At 33.3% G+C, this 25,053-nt stretch overlaps 1 protein-coding gene across 6 annotated transcripts in view; it reads left to right on the forward strand.

Moving 5' to 3' along the window:
• Positions 1-800: 800 nt before the first annotated feature.
• LOC145261241 (uncharacterized) overlaps positions 801-25,053 on the forward strand; it is a 576,350-nt gene continuing 552,097 nt past the window's right edge. For 5 of the 6 annotated variants that reach the window (XR_013864431.1, XM_080119616.1, XM_080119619.1 and 2 more), the window contains exon 1: positions 801-1,112. Coding sequence is in view for 5 of the 6 variants with exons in the window: in XM_080119616.1 (XP_079975742.1) it covers positions 1,046-1,112 (67 nt within the window). In the remaining variant the exon portion in view is untranslated. The remainder of the gene's footprint in view (positions 1,113-25,053) is intronic. The other variant, XM_080119621.1, reaches the window with a different exon arrangement.

The following is a 25,053-nucleotide window of genomic DNA, read 5'->3' on the forward strand; positions in this document are numbered from 1 at the left end:
ATATATATATATATATATATATATATATATATATATATATGATTACTTCATTTAATCACATAAATTAATATACAAAGATATAATTTATAGATAAATTTTTCAGTATTTACTTCAGTAGTGCTCAATACATAGGTAGAGCTAGGAAGTAAGTTATGAAAATATATATGGCAATTAAGCTTAATAATCAGTCATAAGCCTGACGAATTCTCTCGAGAATGAAACGCGGTATAATCTGTGTAGCTTAATATTTCATAACATATATATATATATATATATATATATATATATATATATATATATATATATATATATATATATATATATATATATATAACTGATCCTTCAGTTTTTGTTTTTTTTCAAATTTTTTTTTAATTTTGAGTGAAGGATTCCTTCACTCAAAATTAAAAAAAAAAAATTTTTTTTCTTCTTTTCGTCATATTTTTCATGACATCGCCTAAAAAGTAAAATCTCATAATATTTTAGGCTACGGGTGATTTGGCTGAGGCTTTTAATACACAATAATAAAGCCGATGTTTTTAATCTTATTTATATCACATTTAACTTTTGCTGAAAGAAAGAAGAAAGAAGAAAGAAGGGAAGTTAAAGATTTATATAGAAAGGAGAGCAATAAGAATAAGTAAAAAAAAAAAAAAAAGACAGAGTGAGGGATATTCTCACTCACTCTCTCTCTCTCTCTCTCTCTCTCTCTCTGTCTCGTAACCTACATCCCTCTCTCCCCCTCTTTCTTGAGCTACCGCGTTCTCTCTCTCTCTCTCTCTCTTTACGCAATCTAAAGCGACATATGTACGCTGCCGAGTCTGAAGACCTGCCGCAAGTGCACGGACGTCTAAAAGGAGACCGGATTACCTATCTACCTACGTATCTCCCCCATGTTTCTCTCGTTCGGAGAGAAACAAAAAGAGCATGTGTACCTCAGTCGTTGATTCTTCTTCTACCGTTTGATCTCTTGGGTTAAGGAATTTAAATTTTGTTTCCTTTCCTCCGTCATTATTATTTTATTCGTTCACATGTATTCTTGGATATGGCAGAACACCGTCAAGACGAATCTAGTCAACAAGAATTTCCCGAAGCGGGCAAAGTTCAAAAAGGTAAAAAAAAAAAAAAAAAAATTTGTTTTGTTTTTAATTTAAGAAATTGAAAGAGGCCCAAGATAAACGGCGTGTGTTAAAATGAATTATAATAATTGTTTTACAATTAAATATTAAATCAAGCCAGGAATTACCTTGTTTTAATCGACAGTTTAAAGACTTCAAAATGAATACCAAAGAACTGCGATATAGTATACAAAATTATAAACCAACCAGTTTAATACATTAATAATAGATAAGAAAAAAATAATAATAAAATAAAATAGGCAACACTGCAACAGTGGCAACAACACTGTTTACAATGCCTCTCTAAAATTTGAAAATCATTTTGAAGCCCTTACACTGTCAATTCGAAAATAATTTTTGGTGCTAATGCAGAGAGTGATCCATAATGTTATTTAAAATGCCATTCTTAACATGGGGAGGGGAGGGTGTTTTGTACCTATTCTATACGTCAACTTTACAATTGAAGAAAAAAAACATATCATAAAACTTTAAATAAACTTGGAAATACGATTTAAAAAATAGCACGGATCAGTCACTCTCTGCAATAGCACGTTTTTTTTTTTTTTAAATTCAATTGTAAGGTTAAAGTACAGAATAGGTACAAAAACACCCTCCCCTCCCCATGTTAAGAATGGCTTTTTAAATAATGTTATTATTTAGCACGGATCACTATTTTTGTTTTTTGTTTTGCGTTTAAAATACAGGAAAGAAAACAAATGACCTTAACACACGATTTCTTTTTATCTATCAATATCTGAATAATTAATAATTAATTTAATGTTTAATTGTTAAAACTTAAACCGGCAGGTCATCTCACTCTCCCGAAAATGCGTTGCGTTAAACGCTTTCGAGCAAGATATAACACTTTACGGGCGTAGTTTTGGTACTACGGATGCTCATAAGGACTACCATCAGTTTGTTGACTATCGGCAGTTTAAAACTAGTTTCGAGTGTTTATTTCATTTATTTATTATTTATTTACGTTTTTAGATTAGACATGATAATTTGTATTATTCGATTATTGGACCCCTGGCGCAACGAATAAAGGCGTTGAGTATTTTGGTGACAGTTTTCTGGCGGTTGAACGTTCAATCTTCACTACATGCGATACTAGGAATGAAATAAAAATTACTTAAGACGAAACGAGAACAATATACCCTCCTCGGGGATTAAATAAAAGGTTCAATTCGAAATTCTTCGTAGGTTATTGAGTTTGAAAGCATAAAAAGTCGAAGCTTGCATTAGCGGAAACGTTGTGAAAATAACATTCAAGAAGAAAATGTGATCCGAATAGCACAAAATTGAACGATAGGATTTCATTCTGTGATAAAGACGCGGACGAAAACATTTTAAACTTTAATCCAAAGAATAATTTATTTTATGTCTTTCAATTCGGCAGTTTAAATGCTTAAAATCACTTTCTAAAATGAAAAAAAATATCAGTTATGTGTGCGTGTGCTTATTTAGAATTACACATTAAAAAAAAGACAAAAAAACGCAGTATTCGTCACGGAACAAAGATGTCATATACTAAAAATCACGTAAATTGACTAAGTAATTTTTTTGTTTGTTTTTTTAACTAAGAAAATTAAAATTTACGATTCTAATATTAAATTCATTAAGACTAAATTAGATCGTGGCTACCGTCACGATTAGATTCGATACTTCGAATTGAGTTCTCTCCCCCTTATTTATGCTGAACCAAAAACATGGCCGATCAAAAACACTGTCTCATTTAGTTATAAAATTTGATTTTCTTAGCTTAAAAAAGGCTACTTTATCAATTTACGAGATTTTTGGAATATGACTTCTTCGTTCACAAAAATGTTTTGGTATTTTTTATTTTTATTTTTTTACTAGAGTACCCAGCCTAGTAAAACATCCACAGCCACCCCATGTTAAGAATGGCTTTCGGAATAAACACCTCCAATCTCGAAAGCCGTTCTTAACATGGGGAGGTTGAGGTGTTTATACTACGCTAGGTACTCTCGTAACAAAAATTAAAGAAATACCGATTTTCTTTTTGTTTCTGTATTTAATTTTTTTTTTTTTTTAAGTGTACCAAAAAATATTAATAAGCCATTAAAATTGCTGACTTGTTTACTATTGTCGTCAGCATTTATTAGTAATTTTGGTGCAAATTCAGAATTCAACAAGAAAAAAATAAAATACAGAAAAATCGGTATTATTATACAAACACCGTGACAGCGTTAGGGTTAGGGTTAGGGGTTAGGGTTAGGGTTAGGGGTTAGGGTTAGGTTTAGGGTTAGGGTTAATTCGCTGTCACGGTGTTTGTATAGTTTTACCGAAAAATCTTTATGGTGTATGTGTACCCACCCGTCACGGAATGAAAATGTCATATTCCAAAAATTACGTATTCAGTAGTCTTTTTTTGAAGTAAGTTTTTAACTGACAAAATCAAATTTTATGAGAAAGCAAGGTGTTGTTTTGATTCGCTATATTTAAGGGAGGCTAACTCAATTTGAACTACCAAGATCAAAATCAGCCTTGTAATAGCTACGATTTACTATTAAAATCTTAAAAAATGATATACATAAATAAATTGCCCTAAAACCTCTGGCTGTGATGAAGGGGCAGGGGGAGACCAAAACTTGCTGCTATGGTTTCAAATGATCTGAAATAACAGCAAGGGGTGACTTGATTCCAAATATTTCTCATGTTATATCGGTACTAGTGCAAGTGCACTTATTGATCGTGCTGAAATAATAATGGTATTATTTAGAAAGCCATTCCTAACACGGGGAAGGTGTTTTGTATCTATTCTGTACTTTGACCTTACAATTTAATAAAAACCTCGTAAAACGAGAGGCCGATAAGTGCAAACACCGTTATATCTCTTCTCTTTTGAAAATAACGTACGATTATGAATGGCCCCAGTATCAGCACACTCCTATTAGGACAAAATTTCGGAAATCAAAATACTGAATTTCACAGGAAAACAATGGTATCTACGTATTCTTCGTATTTTAAAGATGACTCTATCCAAAAATTACGAAAATCGATAAGGTAGAAAATTATTTATTAAAGAAAATAAAAAATTGTAAAACACAGAGTGCTCAGTACTACAGTTCCATCGATGGTAATGCTTGGGGTGTGGTAGATCCCGTGTAGATGTTTTCCATTTCGATTTAAACAAGATGGCCGACATTTTTTTTTACCTACTAACACGATTAAAGTTTTTTTTTTAATAATTCAGTAATATTCAGATAATTTCAACTGTATAATTTGGAAGCTACCATTGTAGTTTATTAGAATTTACAAGAAAAAAAAAATCAGTAGAAACCATTGTTTTTTTTATCTGAAAATTCCATTTATCGACTACAAAATTTCGTCCTAATAGTGCAAAGTGCCCATAATCCTTATACATTGTGTAATTTACTTAATGTGTGAAAAGCAAACAGTGTATTTCTCGCGGTTTCATGTCTTGTACACTTATTAAAAATTTTTATTAATCGATTTATCGACTGAAGAGCGTTTAAAAATTAAATGAACTTTTAAAAATCATCTTTTAGTTCAACCGAGTGAAATGAGGTGAAGTCACAGGTCCACTGTTGTGTGTAACATATATTGTTTTAGCTGTGGATGGGGCATCCTACCGGATGCCAGGCATTCACTCGTTATCTCATACATTCCAGCAAGGATCTTTTTTTCTTTTTCTTTTTTTTTAAGATTCTAAATCACCTCTTTCCTTTTAATTACAATTGTTTGAATCTATCTTGCACTTGGTTCACTGGGTATATTTGCCAGGTAGTTTTGAAATTTTTTTTTCATGAGTCTGGTTGCTTTTATAATTACTGGAATGATGGAGATCTTCCTAAGATTCCAGTTTCTTTTCATGTCGTACGTAAGACCTTTGTATTTTGTTATCTTTTCCCTCTCGGCTCTGTTTCATCCAGCATCATTGGGGGACACTTAACTTCAATTAAGGTTGCTTCTTTCTGTTTCATGTTCCATATCATGTCAGGCTTAATAGTTCAGTTTTCTAGGTACGTAGAATTGCATAGTAATAATAGATGGTCTATGACTTGCTTCTTTAATCCTGCGTTAGTTCCATGGGGTCTTTTGTCACCCCAACTTTGCTTAAGTGCTCATAATTCCTAGTCGACAACTTATTTCCCCCCCCAGTACTCTCCTGACTCAGTGAGGGTATAGCACACGTGGTATGATGCAGTTGTATCTCAGTTTTCTTTGGAGGTAGACCTCGCTTTGTCCTTCTGGGGTTGTCCAGTCACACATGTCAGAAATTTCGTGAAAATAGTGAATAATTCCACCCCATCTTTCCAATCTTATAACTCCTCGAAAAATGTAATTCAAGCCCTAATTTTTTTTTCAATTAAAGGAGCAAGGACCAAGGTTTTATTTTAAAAAAAAACAAAAAAACAATGTGTTTTTTTTTTTTAAAAAGGTTTTAAATTTCGGACTTTACAGGTAAATTTCTAAAAAACGGATTTTTTTGTTTTGTTTTAAATTTGAATATATTATTTATCGACCTTTTCTCTTCAATTTGTGATATATAAAACTATTAAACATAAATTAATTATTTACTTTTTAATAGACATTTCAAAATGAGAGGCGTGAATTATTCGACCCCCTGTCTTTCCAAGCTTATAACTCCTCAAAAAATGTAATTCAAGCCCTAATTTTTTTTTTCAATTAAAGGAGCAAGGACTAAGGTTTCATTTAAAAAAAAACAAAAAAAAAACAAAAAAAAACAATGTGTTTTTTTTTTTTTTAAAAAGGTTTTAAACTTCGGACTTTACAGGTAAATTTCTAAAAAACGGATTTTTTTGTTTTGTTTTAAATTTGAATATATTATTTATTGACCTTTTCTCTTCAATTTGTGATATATAAAACTATTCAACATAAATTAATTATTTACTTTTTAAGAGAAACTTGAAAATGTGTGACACTTACACAAATGGGGGGGGGCGTGAATTAAAAAAAAAACGTTTGTCTAAAATATTATATTCGGTTTATTGGAAAGAACATAAAATTTCACATTGACCCTGAAAATATCGTAAAAATAGAATCAATAGAAAAATTTTGATAGATTTTTAAAGTTTAAAAATTGAAAAATATTGAGTTCGGAAAATTCATTACTGTTTTTTTAAAAAAAAAAAAATATTTCTATTACTTTTAAAACAACTTTAATAGTTTATTTTGGAAGTATAATCCATAAAGAAAATAAATAACCCACTTTTAACAGAGAAATTTCGAGATTTTTATATTTTATTCGCAGTTTCGTGTTAGGGGTGTCAAAAATTCCTACACAGCTACCAGTTGATTAACATAGGTATGATTTTTATCATTTATGTTTTTGTATTTTTTCAATGGGAATGAAAATTTGTAGATATAAGCGCGTCTTATGTATCATTAGGCTACAGATATTTAACATGGAATTAATGTTTTTGTATTTTCTTGTATTTTCTTTATCATAAGATTTGATGGGATTATTATTTTATTTACAATTTATTACTCTTTCAGTCTTGTAATTATGAGTTAAGCTAATGTAATATCTTAATTTTTTTCTTAGTTTAATAATTTATTTTATTGTATTATTTTATATTAATATCAACAAGTTAAAAATAATTCAAATTGTTCAATAGAGACTGTAGATATATCATGAACCAGCAGGATAACTATATTTTACGAAATAATACTATAAACATTTTTGTATTGAGGTGTATAAACATTCATGGGACTAACCATGTTTGGAACACCCAGGTAACTAACGCAGGGTTAAAAAAAAATGTGTTTTACAATTTATTCAGCGTAAGAGATCCCTTTGCAAAAAGAAAAAAAAAATGCACAAAATCTTGTGAGTGCAGGAACATAAAACTCCTATTTCGAGTAATGCAGTAAAAGATGACTAACGCAGGGTTAAAGAATTTTATATTTTGAGTGAAGTTAGAATAGTTATGATTTTTTTTTCTTGTGAAATAAACTTCATAATTATTATGAAAGTTATTGTTAGAATTTTTTTTTTTTTTTCAACATATCTGTATTTCCCAATCACTAACTTTTTTCAGAATTTTCATGAAAAAAAATCTGACGTCATTAAAAAAAAGTGAAGCATTTTATCTTTTTTTAATTTCCACTTGGCAAAACAATTCGTGTTTCAGTATTCACTTGTCTGTTACTTCTTGGCTGGTTCCTCGGATCTGAGAATCATCGTGGAAGGTTGTCCTTGACAACATACCCTCTGGTGACTGTGCAGATCGATCCTCAACATGCACACTCTGTGACACCCAGGGCACATGAATTCTTGAGGAGAGAGGCCCTGGGCAGATGACATTTTGCTCCTCCTATGTTCGTCTTCTGCTGCCTTATGTTGATCTCAAAAGTCGCAGTGCCTCACTTTGACAACTCCCTCCAACTGTCCCTGTTTTTGGTCCTGCCTTCATAGCCTTTCTTTGAGATGTCAACTGCCACAGCTGTTGCCTCAGCTAATCGTAACACTTATGCGGATCACCTCTGTCCCATTTGACTTGGCACAATTCACCATAGAACATGACTTTGAGCAGTCTTGTGCCATCCATTTGAAACAGGTGTCCTGCCCAGCAAAGCTGTCTTGTCAGAAGCATGGCCTCAATGTTGGTTACATGTGCTCTTTCTAGGACTTCATTGTTGGTGACGTAGTCTTGCCATTTGGTGTCCATGATGGTACGGAGGCATCGTTGGTGGAAACGCTCCAGAAGCTGCAAACGTGCAGAAGGCGGGGGTGCCCAAGCATCTGCCCCTTTCACTTCTGTTTTAAAAGGGCCCTGTTCAGAGGAATATATTACAGGCCTCGAGACACTGTTTTTTTTCTTGAACACTTGTTCTGAAAAATTTCTCTGCATGTCACTGCATCTGACTCATGTGCAGCTGCTGCAGGATTGTCAGGAACTTTGGTGGGCAGCCAAGTCCTTCAAGACAAAACAATTCTTGTGGCACTTGTCTGTTAATAATGATTGCTTAGTGTACAAGTAAATAGTTCTGTTGCAATTCTATCAAGTTTTTAAATGTTGATGAATCTTTCAAATGTAATGATGTCGTCACAAGAAATATAATTGCACTTATTTACATTTTATGGGAAATTGTACCGTCACATATACTTATTTATATGGAAAAAATAGATTTAAAAAAAAATATTTTAATTATATTATTTATTTTTTTTTTTTGTACATTTGTGAGTGAATATCTGTGTTTGTTACAACAATCATTTTATTCAGAATCATTGTTGTCATTGCTTTTTTTTATATTAAACCATTTCCCTACTCTGTGCATTTCAAACCCAATGCTCAATAAATATGATCTTATTTGAAAATCTAATTTATAAAAATCACTGTCTGTGTCGGTTTGTCTCCAAATTTTCAAACTATCTCTTCCGAGACTAAAAGTTGCGGAGTGGTGCTAGGAGCTTCAAATGATTGGATTTTTTATGGATTTTTAGCCAGTTAAAATAGTTTTAAGAGGTCAAAAATGTGTCAAAATTGAAGAAATCGTTATACATTATGTACATTCATCTAAGTTTATTTTCAATCAGTTCATATATGTTTCCCGTTGGCACAGTGGTAACGTCACCCGCTTTGAATGATAGTTTTGCTTTAGGTTTCGATTCTAGCTGATGGCACCTAAATACTTTTTTTAACTTATTTTCTAAGGAATAGATTTTTGTCTTTGATGAGCTGTTTAGTTCATTTCCGGTATTCAATGAAACACGTGTAAGACGTACTTCATAAAAAATATAGATAAAATATGAATGATAATTAAATACATCTAGTTTTGGAATGTTGACTTATATATATTACACACACATTTTTAATCAGTTCATATGCGTTTCCCGTTGGTACAGTGGTAACGTCACCAGCTTTCAATGCTAGTTTTGCTTTCGGTTTTGATTCTAGCTGATGGCTCCCAAATACTTTTTTTTTTTCTACTTTTGAAATCACGACTCTATAATAATATTTACGAAATCTAGACAAATTAAAATATCATATTTAAGCATATTCTACGACCGGGCAAAGCTGCCCCCCTTCCCCCCTGCTAGTACTTTATGATGAATAAAATTTTAAACAAGAAACCATTTGACATGGTGTAATTTTTCAAAACAATATTTAATGTTACATATTTATTGATGTCTTGTTATTTTGTTTATCATTTTACCCAATCAAACAAAAATGAAAAATAGGACAAACAATAACAATTCAAGTGATGATTATGATGTTCGTTCATTGCTTGCAACGTGGACTGTAATCTTTTTGTGGGTCTGGAGATAGCTCGTCAGTCTGATCCGAGCTCTGAAGTATTTCCCATATATAGGACACCTATGGAATGATTCTGTGGCAGAGATGTTCTATCTTTATGTATAGCATTTCCTCTCGTGTTCCTTAATGTGTGCAGATTCCGCAATTGTGGCCCATTCATGGCTTGCAGTATGCCAAGAACACCCGTTTTAAACTATCATTATTTCCATGGCAGGTGCTCGTCTGAACTCCAATCTCTGGTCCCCCCTCGCCAATTTTTCACAAAAAACACCCGTCTAGCTGAATCCACTGTGAAAAATTTCCCGCACTCTTTATCTGTGCCTAAATCAGAACGTGGATTCCATGAACAAAGCTTCTTTCTTAGAACTGCACGCCTATGGAACTCTGTTCCGTCTGCCTGCTTCCCACCTGACTACAACTTGGATGTGTTCAAGTCCAACGTTAACAAATTCCTAATGAACCGCCACCTTAAGTAAACACTTTATCAAATCTCCACACTAACGTAATGCATTTGCAATAACCCTTATCCCTGAGTGGCTTCCGGGCCTTGATAAGTGGTGACCACTGTGTAAAAAAAAAAAGAAAAAAAAAAAGGTTTATCTCGTGAGTCTGACTATGAAACTGTGTGAGAGATACCGTTGCCACTGTCCTACTGTTTTTTTGCCTTTGGATAGATGTTTTAGGAGTCTTGAATCCAACACACAGCATATTTGACTCCCTTAACAAACCTGACACTGCTTCAGCATTGTGTATACTGACAGGAGGCTTGATCAGGCTAAAACCACTGCGTTGCTATCTTATCTTACCACTTGGTTTTAGTTAATCTACGGAAGCAGGTCATGTGAAAATGGTTTAATTTCTTAGAGTGTCTGGCATATATGGTCATCAAAGTTTCGCAGACATACGTGAGGATAAGAATCACAGCTTTGTATACCTGAAATTTGATCTGCAAATCAAATTCCTCGGTCCTCCCACAGTGGCTCGGAGACATTTTAAAGCAGCATTATCCTTGGCTATCTTGCAATCAACTGCATTGTCTATGTGTAGTGCTCAAATAAGTAAACTTGTTCAGTTTTTACGTTGGTTCAACGTATAGAAATCTCTAGCTCAAAATATTGTTTCTCCCTTACAAACTGGTACATTACCTTAGTTTTTTTTTTTTTTTTTTTTTATCCAATCCATGTTTAGATTTAAGCACAGATAGTGGGGGGGGGGGGGAATTGTTGATTGTGGTTTTAGCTAGATTAGTGTTTTTTGTGAAAGTTTGGCAAGGGGAGACCATAGATTGGAGCTCAGACGAGCAAGCAACGTCTCATTGTGGGAAAAGGTATCACCTATCAGCTTGCAAAGTCGGTTTTGAACTCTGTCATGGCAGGATAGGTTCTTTGACCAGCTCCTGCCCAGATGTGGCAACAGTACTCCATTCTAGAACTTACTTGACTCTTATACAGGTAGAGAATTACATCGGTAGTCTTCACACTGAAGTTGTTGCATGTCTTGGGAAAATGATCAACAATATATTGCATGGTTAGCTCTGCGTTGGCATTAAGGGCACAATCATCAGCAAACACAACATCTCTTAATCTTAGTGGCAGCGTAAAGTCGTTTCTCATCTATCCAGTAAGTGATATTTCTGGAGTTCTACATTGAATGCATCAGTTAGCACTGCAGAAAACTTCATGCTGAAGAGTGTTGGGGTCAGGACACAGTCCTGTTTAACACCATTATTGACTGGAAAGTCTTTCCATCGTCTATGATAGGTTCACAAAGTGGCACTACACAGCCCTGGAGCTCTGTGAGTGAGGCTGAGGGGCTCTGGAAGCCGTTTTTTAAAGAGGACCAAATGGAAAATTAAATGGCTGCAGACATTTAATTGTTGATCTTTTTTACTGGAAATAGATGATTCCTGAAAGAGAAAATAAAAATAAATTAACAAAATATGCAACAATTTTTTGATTAATCAAAAACAAAAAATGGTTGTAATCATTATCATTTGTGTTAAAATTTGAAATTAATGTTTTTCATATTTATTTTAGAAATTATTTTATTAGTGTTCTGTGAAAAAGATTTTGCCCTGCTTAGGTGGCTCCATGGTTTCCTTAAGTTTGTGAAACTCTGGGTCTATGACACAAGCTACCATACCATTATGAAATTGTGTGATGAGTTGAGATTATTTATCAGGACATCCAAATTTTTCCATGATTTTTCTATCGTCCTACCCAGTTAACAGTATCAAAGGCTTTTCATAAATCAACAAATGTTGTGTAGTCTTATTCCTGACATTTCTCCTGGAGTTGATAAGCAGCAACCTCCATGTCAACTGCATTATGCTTCGTACAAAAAACAAAACAAAAAACATTGACTTTCTGGGAGGAGGTTATCTTCCAGTCGCGATGGAGCAGTTTTGCAAGAATTTTATCAGCTATGCTCAGAAGAAATTTCTCTGTGGTTGTTGCAGCTCTGTCTATTTCCTTTCCTCTTGTAAACATGTACTATAGATGCATGTTTAAATTCCTGGGGAAGTAGGTCCTTAGCATAAAGTGAGAAAAAGAGCTCATGTGGCTTTTTTTTTTCCAGATATATATAAATAAAATCAGAAATCAGTGTAGAACCACTTGTCTTATATATTTCTAAGGATAAGCTATCAGAGCCTGGAACTTTGCCACAAGAATGCTGTTTTACAGCATTCTCAATTTCCTGAATGGTAAGTAACTCCTCAAGGGTTTCATTTGCTTCGATTTGTGGAAGCTGTGCAATCGCCTCCTCATTGATGTATCCTTTATATGCAGTTCAATTATCGATATAATGATTGATGTTTTGAGGCAATCTTATTGGTTGTTAGCATGTTATACAACTCCTCATTGGCTAACAGCATGGCTAGGTGATTTTACAAATCAAAAATAAACTTCTCTATTTCACCCTGCCCCGTACCTTTGCACCATCAGCATCCTAGAACTACCTGCCTTTGGAACACTGTTCCGCTGGCCTGCTTCTCTGTTGAATACAACATGATAGCCTTCAAATCCATGTTGAGCTGTTCCAATAACCAATCAAATTCTACCCAATTTACATCATTAACGATTACTACACTACTAACTTACATTCATTAACCCTTATCCTCGAGTGGCTTTTGAGCCTTGATAAGTGGTGACTCGAGTTTAAAAAAAAAAAAGATTGTGCAGAGTGGGCTGAGAGTACAAAAGACAGTCGAAGCCCATGATAATACTTAATAATATTTGGGAGGGGAGGTTGGAGGAAGTTGAAGACATTTACTGTAAAAGCATGTTGGTACCTGGTTCTACATGGGGTAGGAGGTACTACAAATAATTAAACTCCAATTAGTACCCATATGTACCAGTTTTCAAGAATTCTGGCAAAAGAACTGACCCATTAAATTATCGCCCCATTAGCCTTCTCCCGCTTTTCGCCAAAATATTTGAGTCCTTAATTAATCAAGCTCTAGTCCATTACCTTACAGCTGCTAAACTCCTGACCGACAAACAATATGGATTTAGGCAAGCCCGTTCCACAGCAGATATCCTAACTGTAATCTCTGAATATATATACCGTTCACTAGACAAAACAGGGGTGGGTAGAGCGGTAGCCCTCGATATGTCTAAGGCTTTTGACAGGGTATGGCACGATGGTCTTCTAAAGAAAATTAGATCATATATCACTGGAAGAATAAATAATGTAATTAAATCCTTCTTAAGTAAGAGAAAAATCTAAGTTGTCCTCGACGGTCGTACATCTAAACAATATGATATAAATGCAGGAGTACCTCAGGGGTCTATCCTTGGACCTTTATTATTCCTGATATTCATAAATGACCTCCCTGATAAAATTGTTTCGGGGATGGGTATATTTGCTGATGACACTACTCTCTATAACAGGCACGAGGGAAAAAGAAATGAACACATGTCTAAGGAAATGGCAGAAACACTAGAGGATGACCTCCAATCTGTAGTGGAAACAAACCCGACAGGCAGCTAAATCCCACTCCTTCACAATAAAGATCCCTAGGTGTAAGAAGGCCTTCTACTCCAATAGTTTCTTCCCCAGAACTGCTTCCGGGATTCTGCTTTCCCAACTGTACTGACATGCAGAAGTTCAAGTGTAATGTGAACAAACATCTTGCTAATCATCTCCCTTCATAATACCCCTGCAACTTCTGCCCCCCGATAGTAGCCCCCTCCCCCACTTCAAAGTAACACTGTGCCTTGTTTGGGGTGAAAATTGAATAATAAAAAAAAAAAAAATGTGCAATAACTGTGCGATAATTTCTCTCCCTACCTGTTTCAATTGATCCAGCACCATTCTTTTAATGTGCTACTGACCTGCCCCCCCCCCCACCCGTCATGGTTCATTTTTGCTACTAAAATTTTATGCCCCGGGGAAGCCACTACTCTAGAAAAGAACCAAGAATTCTTTTAGCATAAAAACATTTGAAGAATTTCTCCCGTTTGAACATTCTGCGGTGCAAGTCCAGAATTCAACCTACTAAAAAAAAAAAACAACAAAAAAAAACATCTTTTAAGATGTACGTACCCATCACAGAACGAAGATGTCATATTCCAAAAAAGCATGTAAATTGATCAAGTAGTTATATTTTTTTAACTAAGAAAATCAAATTTTATGAGTAAGTAAAAAGAAACTGTCGCCATCTTCGAAAAAGATAAGGACAGATAACCCGCAATAATCTAAATTTGCTGGATCAGCCTTGTAATGCTAACGATTTCATATTAATCGCTTAAAGTTGTTTAACAATGATTTTCTTAATGTATATATAAAAAAAAGAGTACTTGATCAATTTACGTAATTTTTTTGAATATGACATTTTCGTTTCGTGACTGGTACGGATAGTATAAAGTGTTTTTTTTTTGTTTTGTTTTAATCAGGTTGGATTCTGGATAAAAACCTATTCTATTTTTAACGTTCAATCTCCCCCCCCCCCTCCCTCCGATTTAGATGTAAAATTTTCGTCAGGAACGACCGGAGTTAACTTTTGACAATTTCCCGTTTTTCCATAAGAATGAATTTAATAAAATAATGGGATTTTTTTTTTTTTTACTATAAACAACAAACGGGAAAGGTGATATAGATAATAATTATTACCAAGGGCAAGGTAAGTTACTCTTCTAACTACCTGGATACGTTTTCAGGTGTTTTAAATCTTTTTGTTTATTTTATTTTTATTACATTTTCACTCCAAACAAAACACATTGCCACTTTGATGTAGAGGGCTAACATCAGGGACCTAAACTACAGGGGTACTATGTAGGGAGTTGGGCAGCAAGATGTCTGTTCACGTTACACTTGAACTTCTACATGTCAGTACAGTTGGGGAAGCAGGGACTCGGAAGGGAATTCCAAAGTCTAGCAGTTCTGGGGAAGAAGAGTAGAAAGTTCACTTACATCTAGGAATCTCTGTGCAGGAGGGGTGGAATTTAGCTGCTTGTCTGGTTTGTCGGAGGTATTTATGTCGAGGGAGTGCAAGTGCTTGCAGTTCGTCGGAGCATTCACCATAAAAATACTTGTAGAACAGGCGGAGGGATGCAACATTTCGTCGATGAGACAGAGGCTGAAGCTTAGATGACAGTTCAGGAGTCCGGAACTTCAGGACCTACCAGGTTGGCGACTCACTTTTGAACCTTGTCTAGGAGCGAGAGACTAGTAGCAGGCGCACACCACACCAACACCACTCACCAGCCAAAATATGACAACAATACTCCAATCTTATTTTAAAATGTCTATCAAGTTTGAAACGTAAGTAGTGCCGAGAGCTTAAATTAAATCGACAAACAATACGGTTGACATGAGAATTAAAACTAGAAAATAAAACAAAATACTGACGTAGTATTTATTTTTCAGTTTTGAGCTATTATCGAGACTCTAAAAATGACGGATTTATGTCGTTTTAACTTAAATAAGTTAAAACGTTAAGAACTTATCCATGTAGGTAGAAGAGTAACTTCTCTTGCCTTTGGTAACATTTATTTGTCATATTTGTTTCTTTACCATTTTTTCTGTTTGATGTCTAAAGTAAAAAATGACTAAATAATGACTTCGCAATTCTTTTGATTTCTTTTTGAATTTGTCTCGAAAAATATTTCTCATATTTTAATTGTTTTGATTGAGTGGTCTTTTGAGTCAGTTACTTTATTGAATGTGAAATTGGTTTCGACATTAATCTCAAACTATTTCTACTCAAATAAAAAAAATATCTATTGATGCCGGCCCATTGCTACGAATTCAAAATATGTAAGCGAGAAAAAAAAAAAAAAACGATAGTGGAAACAGAGAGACAACAACTACCTGAGAACCTGAATATATTTCAGTAATAAATAAATAAATAAATAAATAACAATATATTATTATAGTAAGTTTTTATCATTAATACAAAAACGCCGGAGTTGCCATTTTCATAAACAGGGTTGAGAGAAGGAACGATAACTAAAGTTCATACTTTTAAGACAACGATCCATTTATTTTTATTTATTTTTTTAAAGATAAATACGAAAGCAAAAAAGAAAAAAATATATATTATGATTTGTTTATTCTTATGAACCTTAGTTGAGAAATATTTTACGTATTTGGGATTTTGGCGGAGCTAAAGAAGCTTGCCCCCCTTCTATTTTTTTTTCTTTGCCTTTTATAAATATTATTTTAGAGAATTATTATCGAATGGACACTAGTCTACAAAATTATATAAAATAAAAAAAAAATGAAAAAGTCAATATTTGTGGGGGTGAATTTACATTAATCGATCATCCATTTTATAATCACTTGACGTTTTTGACCAAAATATCACGAATTTAGCCCCCCCCCCCTTTTTTTCTTTAAATTTCGATTTTTAAAATCATCTCCATCGGTGTTTTTTTTTTTTTTTTTTTTTTTTTTTTTTTGTATAATGCCGGCATTTTCTCTTCTTCTGACGAGAAGCAATAAGCATTTAGATTCGAAATGCCATGGAAAGATGTTTTCCCCTTATTCCTCTTATTGACTTGATAATGTAATAAAGTCATATGTAACTTTTTTTAATAACTTATTCTGTTTGTTTTGTTCCTCTTAATCAAGTAGAGATTTTTTTATCCAGATTGTGTGTGTGTACGAATTATTTATTTTTAATGTAGTGTAACATGGTATTTGAATTTTTATAGCGCCAATGACCTTCCGTATACGTGAATCAATACCCGTCATTCCTTTTCAAGTTCTCAATCGTATTATAAACTAGAAAAAAAAAAAAAATGAGAATGAAATTATTTATGGCAATAAGGTGGAAATATTAGTCGCTTTTTTGCTATTTTATTAGAATCATCAGATGATTTTTCCGAATTCTGTTATTTATTTATTTTTATTATTATTATTATTTTTTTTTTCTTAAGAAGATAAATAAATGAGTCGTTTCGAGAAGTCAGGATTGACTTTATAATTCCATAGAAAAAATATATTCAATTTTTGTTTTTAATTTGCACTATAAATTATTGAATTTCAATTTTTTACCCCCCCCCCCCAATATGTAATCATCGTTGTTTTTGTAAAATTTCTCCCCCCTACCCTCCTTTTTTATGATTACAACAACATTCCTTATGTTGTTTTTCAACCAAAGCAGTTTTGGTTTGTTATAAATTCTACTTATTAATTCTTTTTATACGATGGGGGCGCGTGAGAAAATTAATGTTTTTCTCGGTTTATGGGAACAGAGTTACATAAATAACCATCTTACTTGCTTTTCGTCTTTTTTAAATTAAAATTAAAGCCATAATTATTTTCTAATCGATAGTTCAATTTAAAGGTCACCAAAAGGAAAAATAAATAATAATAATAATAATAATAATAATAATAATAATAATAATAAATAAAAATAAAATAGTTGCGCATGCATGAACGGTTTTATTTACCCGGTGTTGTCCGAGTGAAGACATCACCTGTTCGAAGTGAACAAATTCAAAATATAATCACTTTTTTTTTCTTTTTTTTTTTTAAATGTAAATTTGTAGATTAACACTTTCAGCTACTTTCCTAGCTTTTACCTTTTAGGCGATGACGTGTAAATACGCTGAAAAATATCTAAAATCCAAGATTATTTTTTTATACCTTTCCACAGTTTAAAGTTTTTCAATATGTTTACACGTAATCGTCTAAAAAAGATAGAATTTCTTTGTGTATGGTGGGCGAACTGAGGATCTAAAAAAAAAATTCGATTTAGTCTGCATTTAATTTTTTTTATTTAAATAAATATTCGATTAATCGTAAATACAAAATAAATTCAATGTGTATTTAGCCGAAGCGCACATACACGCGCGTGATTTCGTCTTATAGTTTGGTTCTTATTTAGAAATCCACTTAATTTTAAAATATACAGAAAAATCTTTGTATCTATCGGTCACGGACCGAAAGTGTCATATTTCAAAATTCATGGAAATTGATCAAGTATTATTTTTTATAAAAGTATTTTATTAAAAAGAAAAATAAACCTTTTTAAACAATTGAAAACGATTACTGTGAAATCGGTAGCATAAGTTTGAATTATTGCTGACTTATCTTCCCTTATTTATTTATTTTTCTTTTTTCAAGATGGCAATGCCAGGTCGCCAGACTACTTTTTTACTTACTCATAAAATTTGATTTTCTTACTAAAAAATAAAACTACAATCTACGTGATTTTTAGAATTCTTGGTTCCGTGACTGTTAAAGATTTTTCTGTATTTTTAATTATGCTGAATTCTAAATAAGAGTTTAGTTTTATTATGACAGATAAGTCATTGTTCGCAGTGCAAAATCCCAAAATGATTTTGAAGTCTTTAAACTGTCATTTTGAAAAGAATTTCTGCGTGGAATTATCTTTTCAACTTAAGAAAATCCGTATTTTTCCGAGGAGCAACCATTATAAAATTTTTTTTTTTTTTTTAAATAGCCTAAAAACATGTTACCAAATTTATTTTTTTTTCTTTTTCTTTTTTTTCACAAAGTTTAGTATGTAAAATGAGAACTGGTAAAAAAAAAAAAATAGAAACAAGTCATTACTCATAAAATATCAATGAATAAAAAAGGGGTCAAGTTCGACGAAACGTTTAAAAAAAAAAACAAACAAACAAAAAAAAAACGCTCGTTTACCGTGTTTTCTTTTTTCTCCCACTTTCCTCTCTCCTTACATTTCCCCCCTCTTTCTTTCCCTTTTCCCATTTCTATTTCCTCTCTCTGAAAAATGCAAAGGAAACTATATCCGCTGATAGGTACAGGCGGGTTTGTTAGGCTAGGTGATTATTTTTAAAAGTCGAAAATCCCCACAGAGAACTAGATTATTAACCCCCCCCTAACTTTTTGTTCGTTCATACTCCAGGTGTCCATGCGGCAATCGAGGGTTTCTTTTGGTTTAGAAAGCACAAACTAACCATACTTTTCACCATCACCTTTAAAATTCAAGAATTCATTACCTTCCAGTTGTCAGTTTAGACTTCAAAATTATTTGCAAATTTCAGTATTTGTGCAGTTTATGGACCGTAATGTAATGAAATAATGTTATTCTTTAGAAACCCATTCTTAACATGAGATGAGGTGGCTTTACAAAATAATTTGTACTTTCACATAACAATTTAATAAACAAAATATACCCCCCCCCAAATTTAATCTGAAAACTCTAACAAAAAAAAAAGAAAAAAAAGCACAATCCATAAATATTCAAATCTTTACGAAGTAAACACATGTCATGTTTTATAAATTAATATTCGATTAAAATGGCTGACGAATTAATATCGTGATCCTTCGAAATTTGAAAGTAAGGATCCCTGGAACAGGATCGTTGGAAATAACGGAAATAAATTTTCGCTAATATAGGGGTCGTTAGGAGAGAGATCTCGAGAGAGCTCGATTGATCCGGCAGGAACATGACGTTGTGATGCGACCACAGCACACATAAAACAAAAGGAACTATGTTACGCTCCCACATGTATAAATACAGTAAACAGGCTGGATCGTTCGAGAAGACGTGTATATAAAGATTTGTCCGCCAAAAATCAAGTCCGTTTTCTCTTCAATTTCTCAAGTGTCAACACGTGTTCGAGTAAACTCCGTCCCGGGAGACGTACAAACACCCATCATGAATTTACGCGCGACAGACATGAATTTTTTATTTTTTTTTATTTTTTTATTACATTTTCACCCCAAACAAGGCACATTGCCACTTTGGTGTAGGGGGCTACTATCAGGGGAAACATATACTGGGGTACTATGTAGGGATTAGGGCAGCGAGATGTTGGTTCACGTTGCACTTGAACTTATGCATGTCAGTACAGTTGGGGAAGCAGTGACCTGGAATGGAATTCCAAAGTCTAGCAGTTCTGGGGAAGAAACTACTGGAGTAGAAAGATATTTTACATCTAGGGATCTCTACAGTGTGGGGGTGGGATTTTGCAGCTAGTCGGGTCTGTCGAGGGTGTTCACGTCGTGGGGGCACAAGTGCTTGCAGTTCTTCAGAGCATTCACCATTATAATACTTGTAGAACAGGCAGAGGGGTGCAACGTTTCGACGATGGGACAGAGGCTGAAGCTTAGATGCCAGTTTAGGGCCTATCAGATTTGCAACTCTCTTTTGAACCCTGTCAAGGAGCGAGAGACTAGTAGCCGATGCACCAGCCCAAATATGACAGCAATACTCCATACATGGGCGAATAGTGGCCTTATAAAGGTATAGGATACTTTCGGGTGTTAGAAGTTTTCTAACACGGTAGAGAGAGCCCACCTTCCTCGCAGCGGCCCTGGCAATGCCCTCGATGTAATTGTTCCAACTCATGTTTCCTGTGAACGTTAGGCCAAGGAGCTTGAGAGACGTACTCTCAGATAAAGAGTCGTTGGCCATTGCTATAGGTGGTAGAGAAGGTTTCTTGTAATTATTGAATGAAACCAGTTTTGTCTTGGCGGCATTGAACGTGACCATCCATTTTTGTCTCCATTCCACTACTGATTGGAGGTCATCCTCTAGTGTTTCTGCCATTACTTTAGATATATGTTCATTTGTTTTCCTGTCATGCCTGCTATAGAGTGTGGTGTCATCAGCATATATCCCCATCTCAGAGGCAATTTTGTCGGGGAGGTAATTTATGAATATCAGGAACAGCAGAGGTCCAAGGATAGATCCCTGGGGCACTCCCGCATTTATATCATATTGTTTAGATGTACGACCGTCGAGGACAACCTGGATTTTTCTCTTATCTAAGAAGGATTTAATTATGTTAAGAATTCTACCAGTGATACCGTAAGATCTAATCTTCTTGAGGAGACCATCATACCATACCCTGTCAAAAGCCTTAGATATATCTAGAGCTACCGCTCTGCCCAGTGAATGGTATATGCGTTCAGAGATTACAGTGAGGATGTCTGCCGTGGAACGGGCTTGTCTAAACCCATATTGTTGGTCGGTCAGAAATGTGTATTACATTCGTGGAAACTTAGCGAAGACTTGAATGTGCCTTTAAACAATCTTATTTCGAACTACTGTTCTGATGGTGTGTGTGTGTGTGTACACACACACACGCACGTGCACACACACACACACACAGTCAGACAGAGAGAGTTCTTCTCAAAAATAGCCACATGAACGTTAAGTCCGCACGTGGCACTCCTATCATGAAAAAGTCAATGATTTCAACCTTCGTGTTATTCTCACAAAATCCTCACTTGAACATTCAACACAAGAAAACACTTGCATTGGAACGATTTAAACTAATATTCCTAGCACGTAAATAATTGTTGTCCATTTCATTGTTAGCTTTCGTGTTCTTGGTCGAGTGTCGTTATTTTCCTGCTTTCATTTTTATTTATTTATTTATGTAAGGGTGTGGATTGGTGAAATCTTTCTAATTAATCGGTGATCCCGTTAAATTTACCTTTAATGGTCCCGGGCGTACACTCCTACTTTCGACTACAATAAAATTGTGACACACACGCAACCTCAGTCCTATGAATTGATAAATCCCGATTATAAATTAATAACCTCCCGACCTATAGTTTCACTGTATGATTGAGAACAGAAAAAAACCGTTTGCGAAAGGGGGTTGTTTCGTAAGCAGATAACACTGAAATCGGTATAGTAAGTGAAATAATGTTTTTTTTAAATTTTTTTTTTATATTACTAGCAGTTCATCCCAGTTTTGCTAGGTCTCTATTTACTGTTCATAGCTTTCTGTGTGTGTGTGTGTGTGTGTGTGTGTGTGTGTGTGTGTGTGTGTGTGTGTGTATATATATATATATATATATATATATGTGTGTTTGACTCTAAAATTTCAAGTGTTTAGACCCAAAATTAGGGGAGGAGTTTAGTAGAGTCTGTAAATTTCTACTGTTTCAACTTTGACCTCTTGCCAGCCAAATTTTCGCCCAAAAACTGATTAAAAAGCTTACTGCATGTCTGGCTACCGTTTATGTAAAATTTCAAATGTTTAGATCAAAAATTGGCTGAATAGTTTGCTAGAGACCACACATCTTTTGAACTTTGACCCCCTTGGCGGCCAAATGTTCGGCCAAAGACCGATTAAAATGCTTGTCCTATGTCTGAATACACTTTATGTAAAATTTCAAATGTTTAGATAAAAAAAATTGACTGAGAAATTTGGTAGAGACCGCATAGGTCAATTTTTTTAAAACTTTGACCCCAATTTTGAGCCCTTAACATTTATTGTTTTGGGCTCAAATCAAATTAAAAAGTTCAATCCACGTCCAAGTGACCTACATCTAAAATTTCAAGTGTTTTTCTTTTAATCATTTAAACTCTTAAACTGTTGCAATTTTTATGGACTTAAATCTATTTTTAATTTTCGTAACATGAAATATGGGGGGGGGATAGAACACGTAATAAAATATTTTCCCTCACATAATGAAAACTAAATATAAGTTAATTTAAAATTGAATACGTATCGAAAATTTCAAGAAAATCTGACCATTAGTTGATTATTATTATTTTATTTTTATTATTTTTTTTGCTAGATTTTTAAAACACGGGTGCGTTTATGGCTTCAAGAACATTGTTTTAAGGCGTCGATAATGTAAACACGATTTTCGTCTCGCATTTTCATTATTTTCGTACGCTGTAAAAAAATTAAAATATTTCTAGTTTATTTGAAGCTTGAGCTTCGGTAAAGGTGCAGTATCTTTCTACCCTAAAAAAATCATTTGAAATTGAAGGGTGCTGAGGTAGATGTGTCAGAAACTTCGTGAAAAATATTGAATAATTCGACCCCCTGTCTTTCCAAGCTTATAAATAACTACTCGAAAAATGTAATTCAACCCCTAATTTTTTTTTCAATTAAAGGGACAAGGACCAAGGTTTCATTTAAAAAAAAAAAAAAAAAATACAAACGTGTTTTTTTCTTTTTTTTTTTTTTTTTTAAAGGTTTTAAACTTCAGACATTATAGGTAAATTTCTAAAAAAAAACTTTTTTTGTTGTTGTTTTAAATTAGAATATATTATTTATTGATCTTTATCTTCAATTTGTGATATATAAAACTTTAGCACATAAATTATTTACTTTTTAATAGACATTTCAAAATAGGGGGCGTGAATTAAAAAAAACAACGTTTGTCTAAAATATTATATTCAGTTTATTGAAAAGAGCATAAAATTTCACATTGACCCTAAAAGTATCGTAAAAATAGAATCGATAGAAAAATTTTGATAGATTTTTAAAGTTTAAAAATTGAAAAATACTGAACTCGTAAAATTCAATTAATTTCATTTCTGTTAAAAAAATATTTCTATTACTTTTTATACAAATTTAATAGTTTATTTTTGAAGTATAATCCATAAAGAAAATAAACAACCCACTTTTTAAAGAGAAATTACGAGTTTTTTATATTTTATTCGCAGTTTCGTGTTAGGGGTGTCAAAAATTCCTACAAAAATTCTGATACACCCTCAGGGTGTTGAAAACGGAAATAACGTTTACAACCCCAGGAAGAGTAATTTCCAAGATATGAAGAAATTATAGTTTCAAAAAGTGGGGGATCACTTTTTAAATAAATTTAACGTAACATGAACACCCACTTTATAGCCAACTTTTTTTTAGGGTGAGGGACGTCTGTTATTTTAGGGGTGGTGTTTATTTGGTAATTGTGGCCTGGTAGACCAACATAAAACCTACTTCAAAAAAAAAAAAAAACTTGTTTTCTATAGGTTTTCGGTTGTGCTGAAAACGAATCACATTTAAATTTTTCGGGTATTAAGCAATGTAATTATTTGTTATAAGTGGTGGCTATTGTTGTACGCACAAGCGCGCATTTTTTTTTTTATAATATTAAACTAAATTACAGTTACATATGGGGGAGGGGGGTAAATCTGCGTCACGCATTGAATGTACGTACTGAACTGCTTGCTGAAAGTCTATTCGTGGCTGTATTTGTGATTAAAATTAAGTAGCGCCCATCTTTGTTTACATTCTTTGTCAGCTGATTATTGTGTGTACTTGCGTCGCAACATGACTGCCCTGGAAGAGTCCTTTCTGATTAATGTTTTGTTAACCAGTTTTAAAACGTTGTTATTCTGAAAAAAAAAAAAACCCCAAGTTTGTTTGCATATTTTAAAACTGATAAACATTAATCAGAAGTGACTTTTCCAGGGCATTCATCGTTGAAGCACGACGAAAAATGTAGACAACGACGAACGGAACTTGATTTTTAACCGTATTTTATTTATTTGTAGGGGATTTCACCGTCCTCCCACGTATAACTCCGTTGGTCGATGTCCTTGCCTTGAATTCGATGTTTTGTTTACAAATATTTTAAACAATTCATCAAAACTCATTTCTTTTTTTTTTAATCTATATAAATTCCATAAAAACGGACACATACAAATAAATTGTGTATGTAGGACGAGTGAGATGATTTTTAGAAAGGAATGAAAACGGCAAAAAAAAAAATATGAATTAATGTGAAACACCACGGAATTGAACGTATTTGCCTCAGACTACGACATCAATCCCCACATGTACAACGTAACACCTGACGAATATATATATATATATATATATATATATATATATATATATATATATATATATATATGTATGTATGTATGTAATGGCCCGTATCTGATTTTAATATTCAGTCTTGATCTCTGCATTATTTATTTATATTTTCGACCCACTTGATAGCCATTTTATTTGGAACGGCATATATATATATATATATATATATATATATATATATATATATATATATATATATATATATATATATATATATATATATATATATGTTACACCAACCTGAATGCCTGACTGATTCTTGTATTGACCTTGAATAATAATGAATTAAGACTTGAAAGACTTGTTTTTCTTGAATCAAACTAAAGAAAGTCAGATATTTTAAAACCGTAAACAACGCCATTATTAAAAAAAATAAACGAATGACTTGTTAGTAATTCAATTAAAACATTTTGAAAATGTAATACTAATAAAGTTTTCAACTCGAAATCTTGTCAAGTGATTGTGACGAGACTTGCGAATTGTCTATCCAAATAGCATTTTAAGAGTATGTAAATCGATTTCATTTAGCTAAGTGAGATAAATTATGTGTGTGTGTGTGTTTTTTTTTTTGGGGGGGAGAAAAAATTTCATTAGTTCTACCATAAACCCTAAGTCCATATGGAAACAGTTCCCCCAAATCCCTCTCTT

The sequence above is a fragment of the Euprymna scolopes genome, chromosome 37, assembly GCF_053919585.1.
Source record: "Euprymna scolopes isolate OS-2025 chromosome 37, ASM5391958v1, whole genome shotgun sequence".
Lineage (NCBI taxonomy): Eukaryota > Metazoa > Mollusca > Cephalopoda > Sepiida > Sepiolidae > Euprymna > Euprymna scolopes.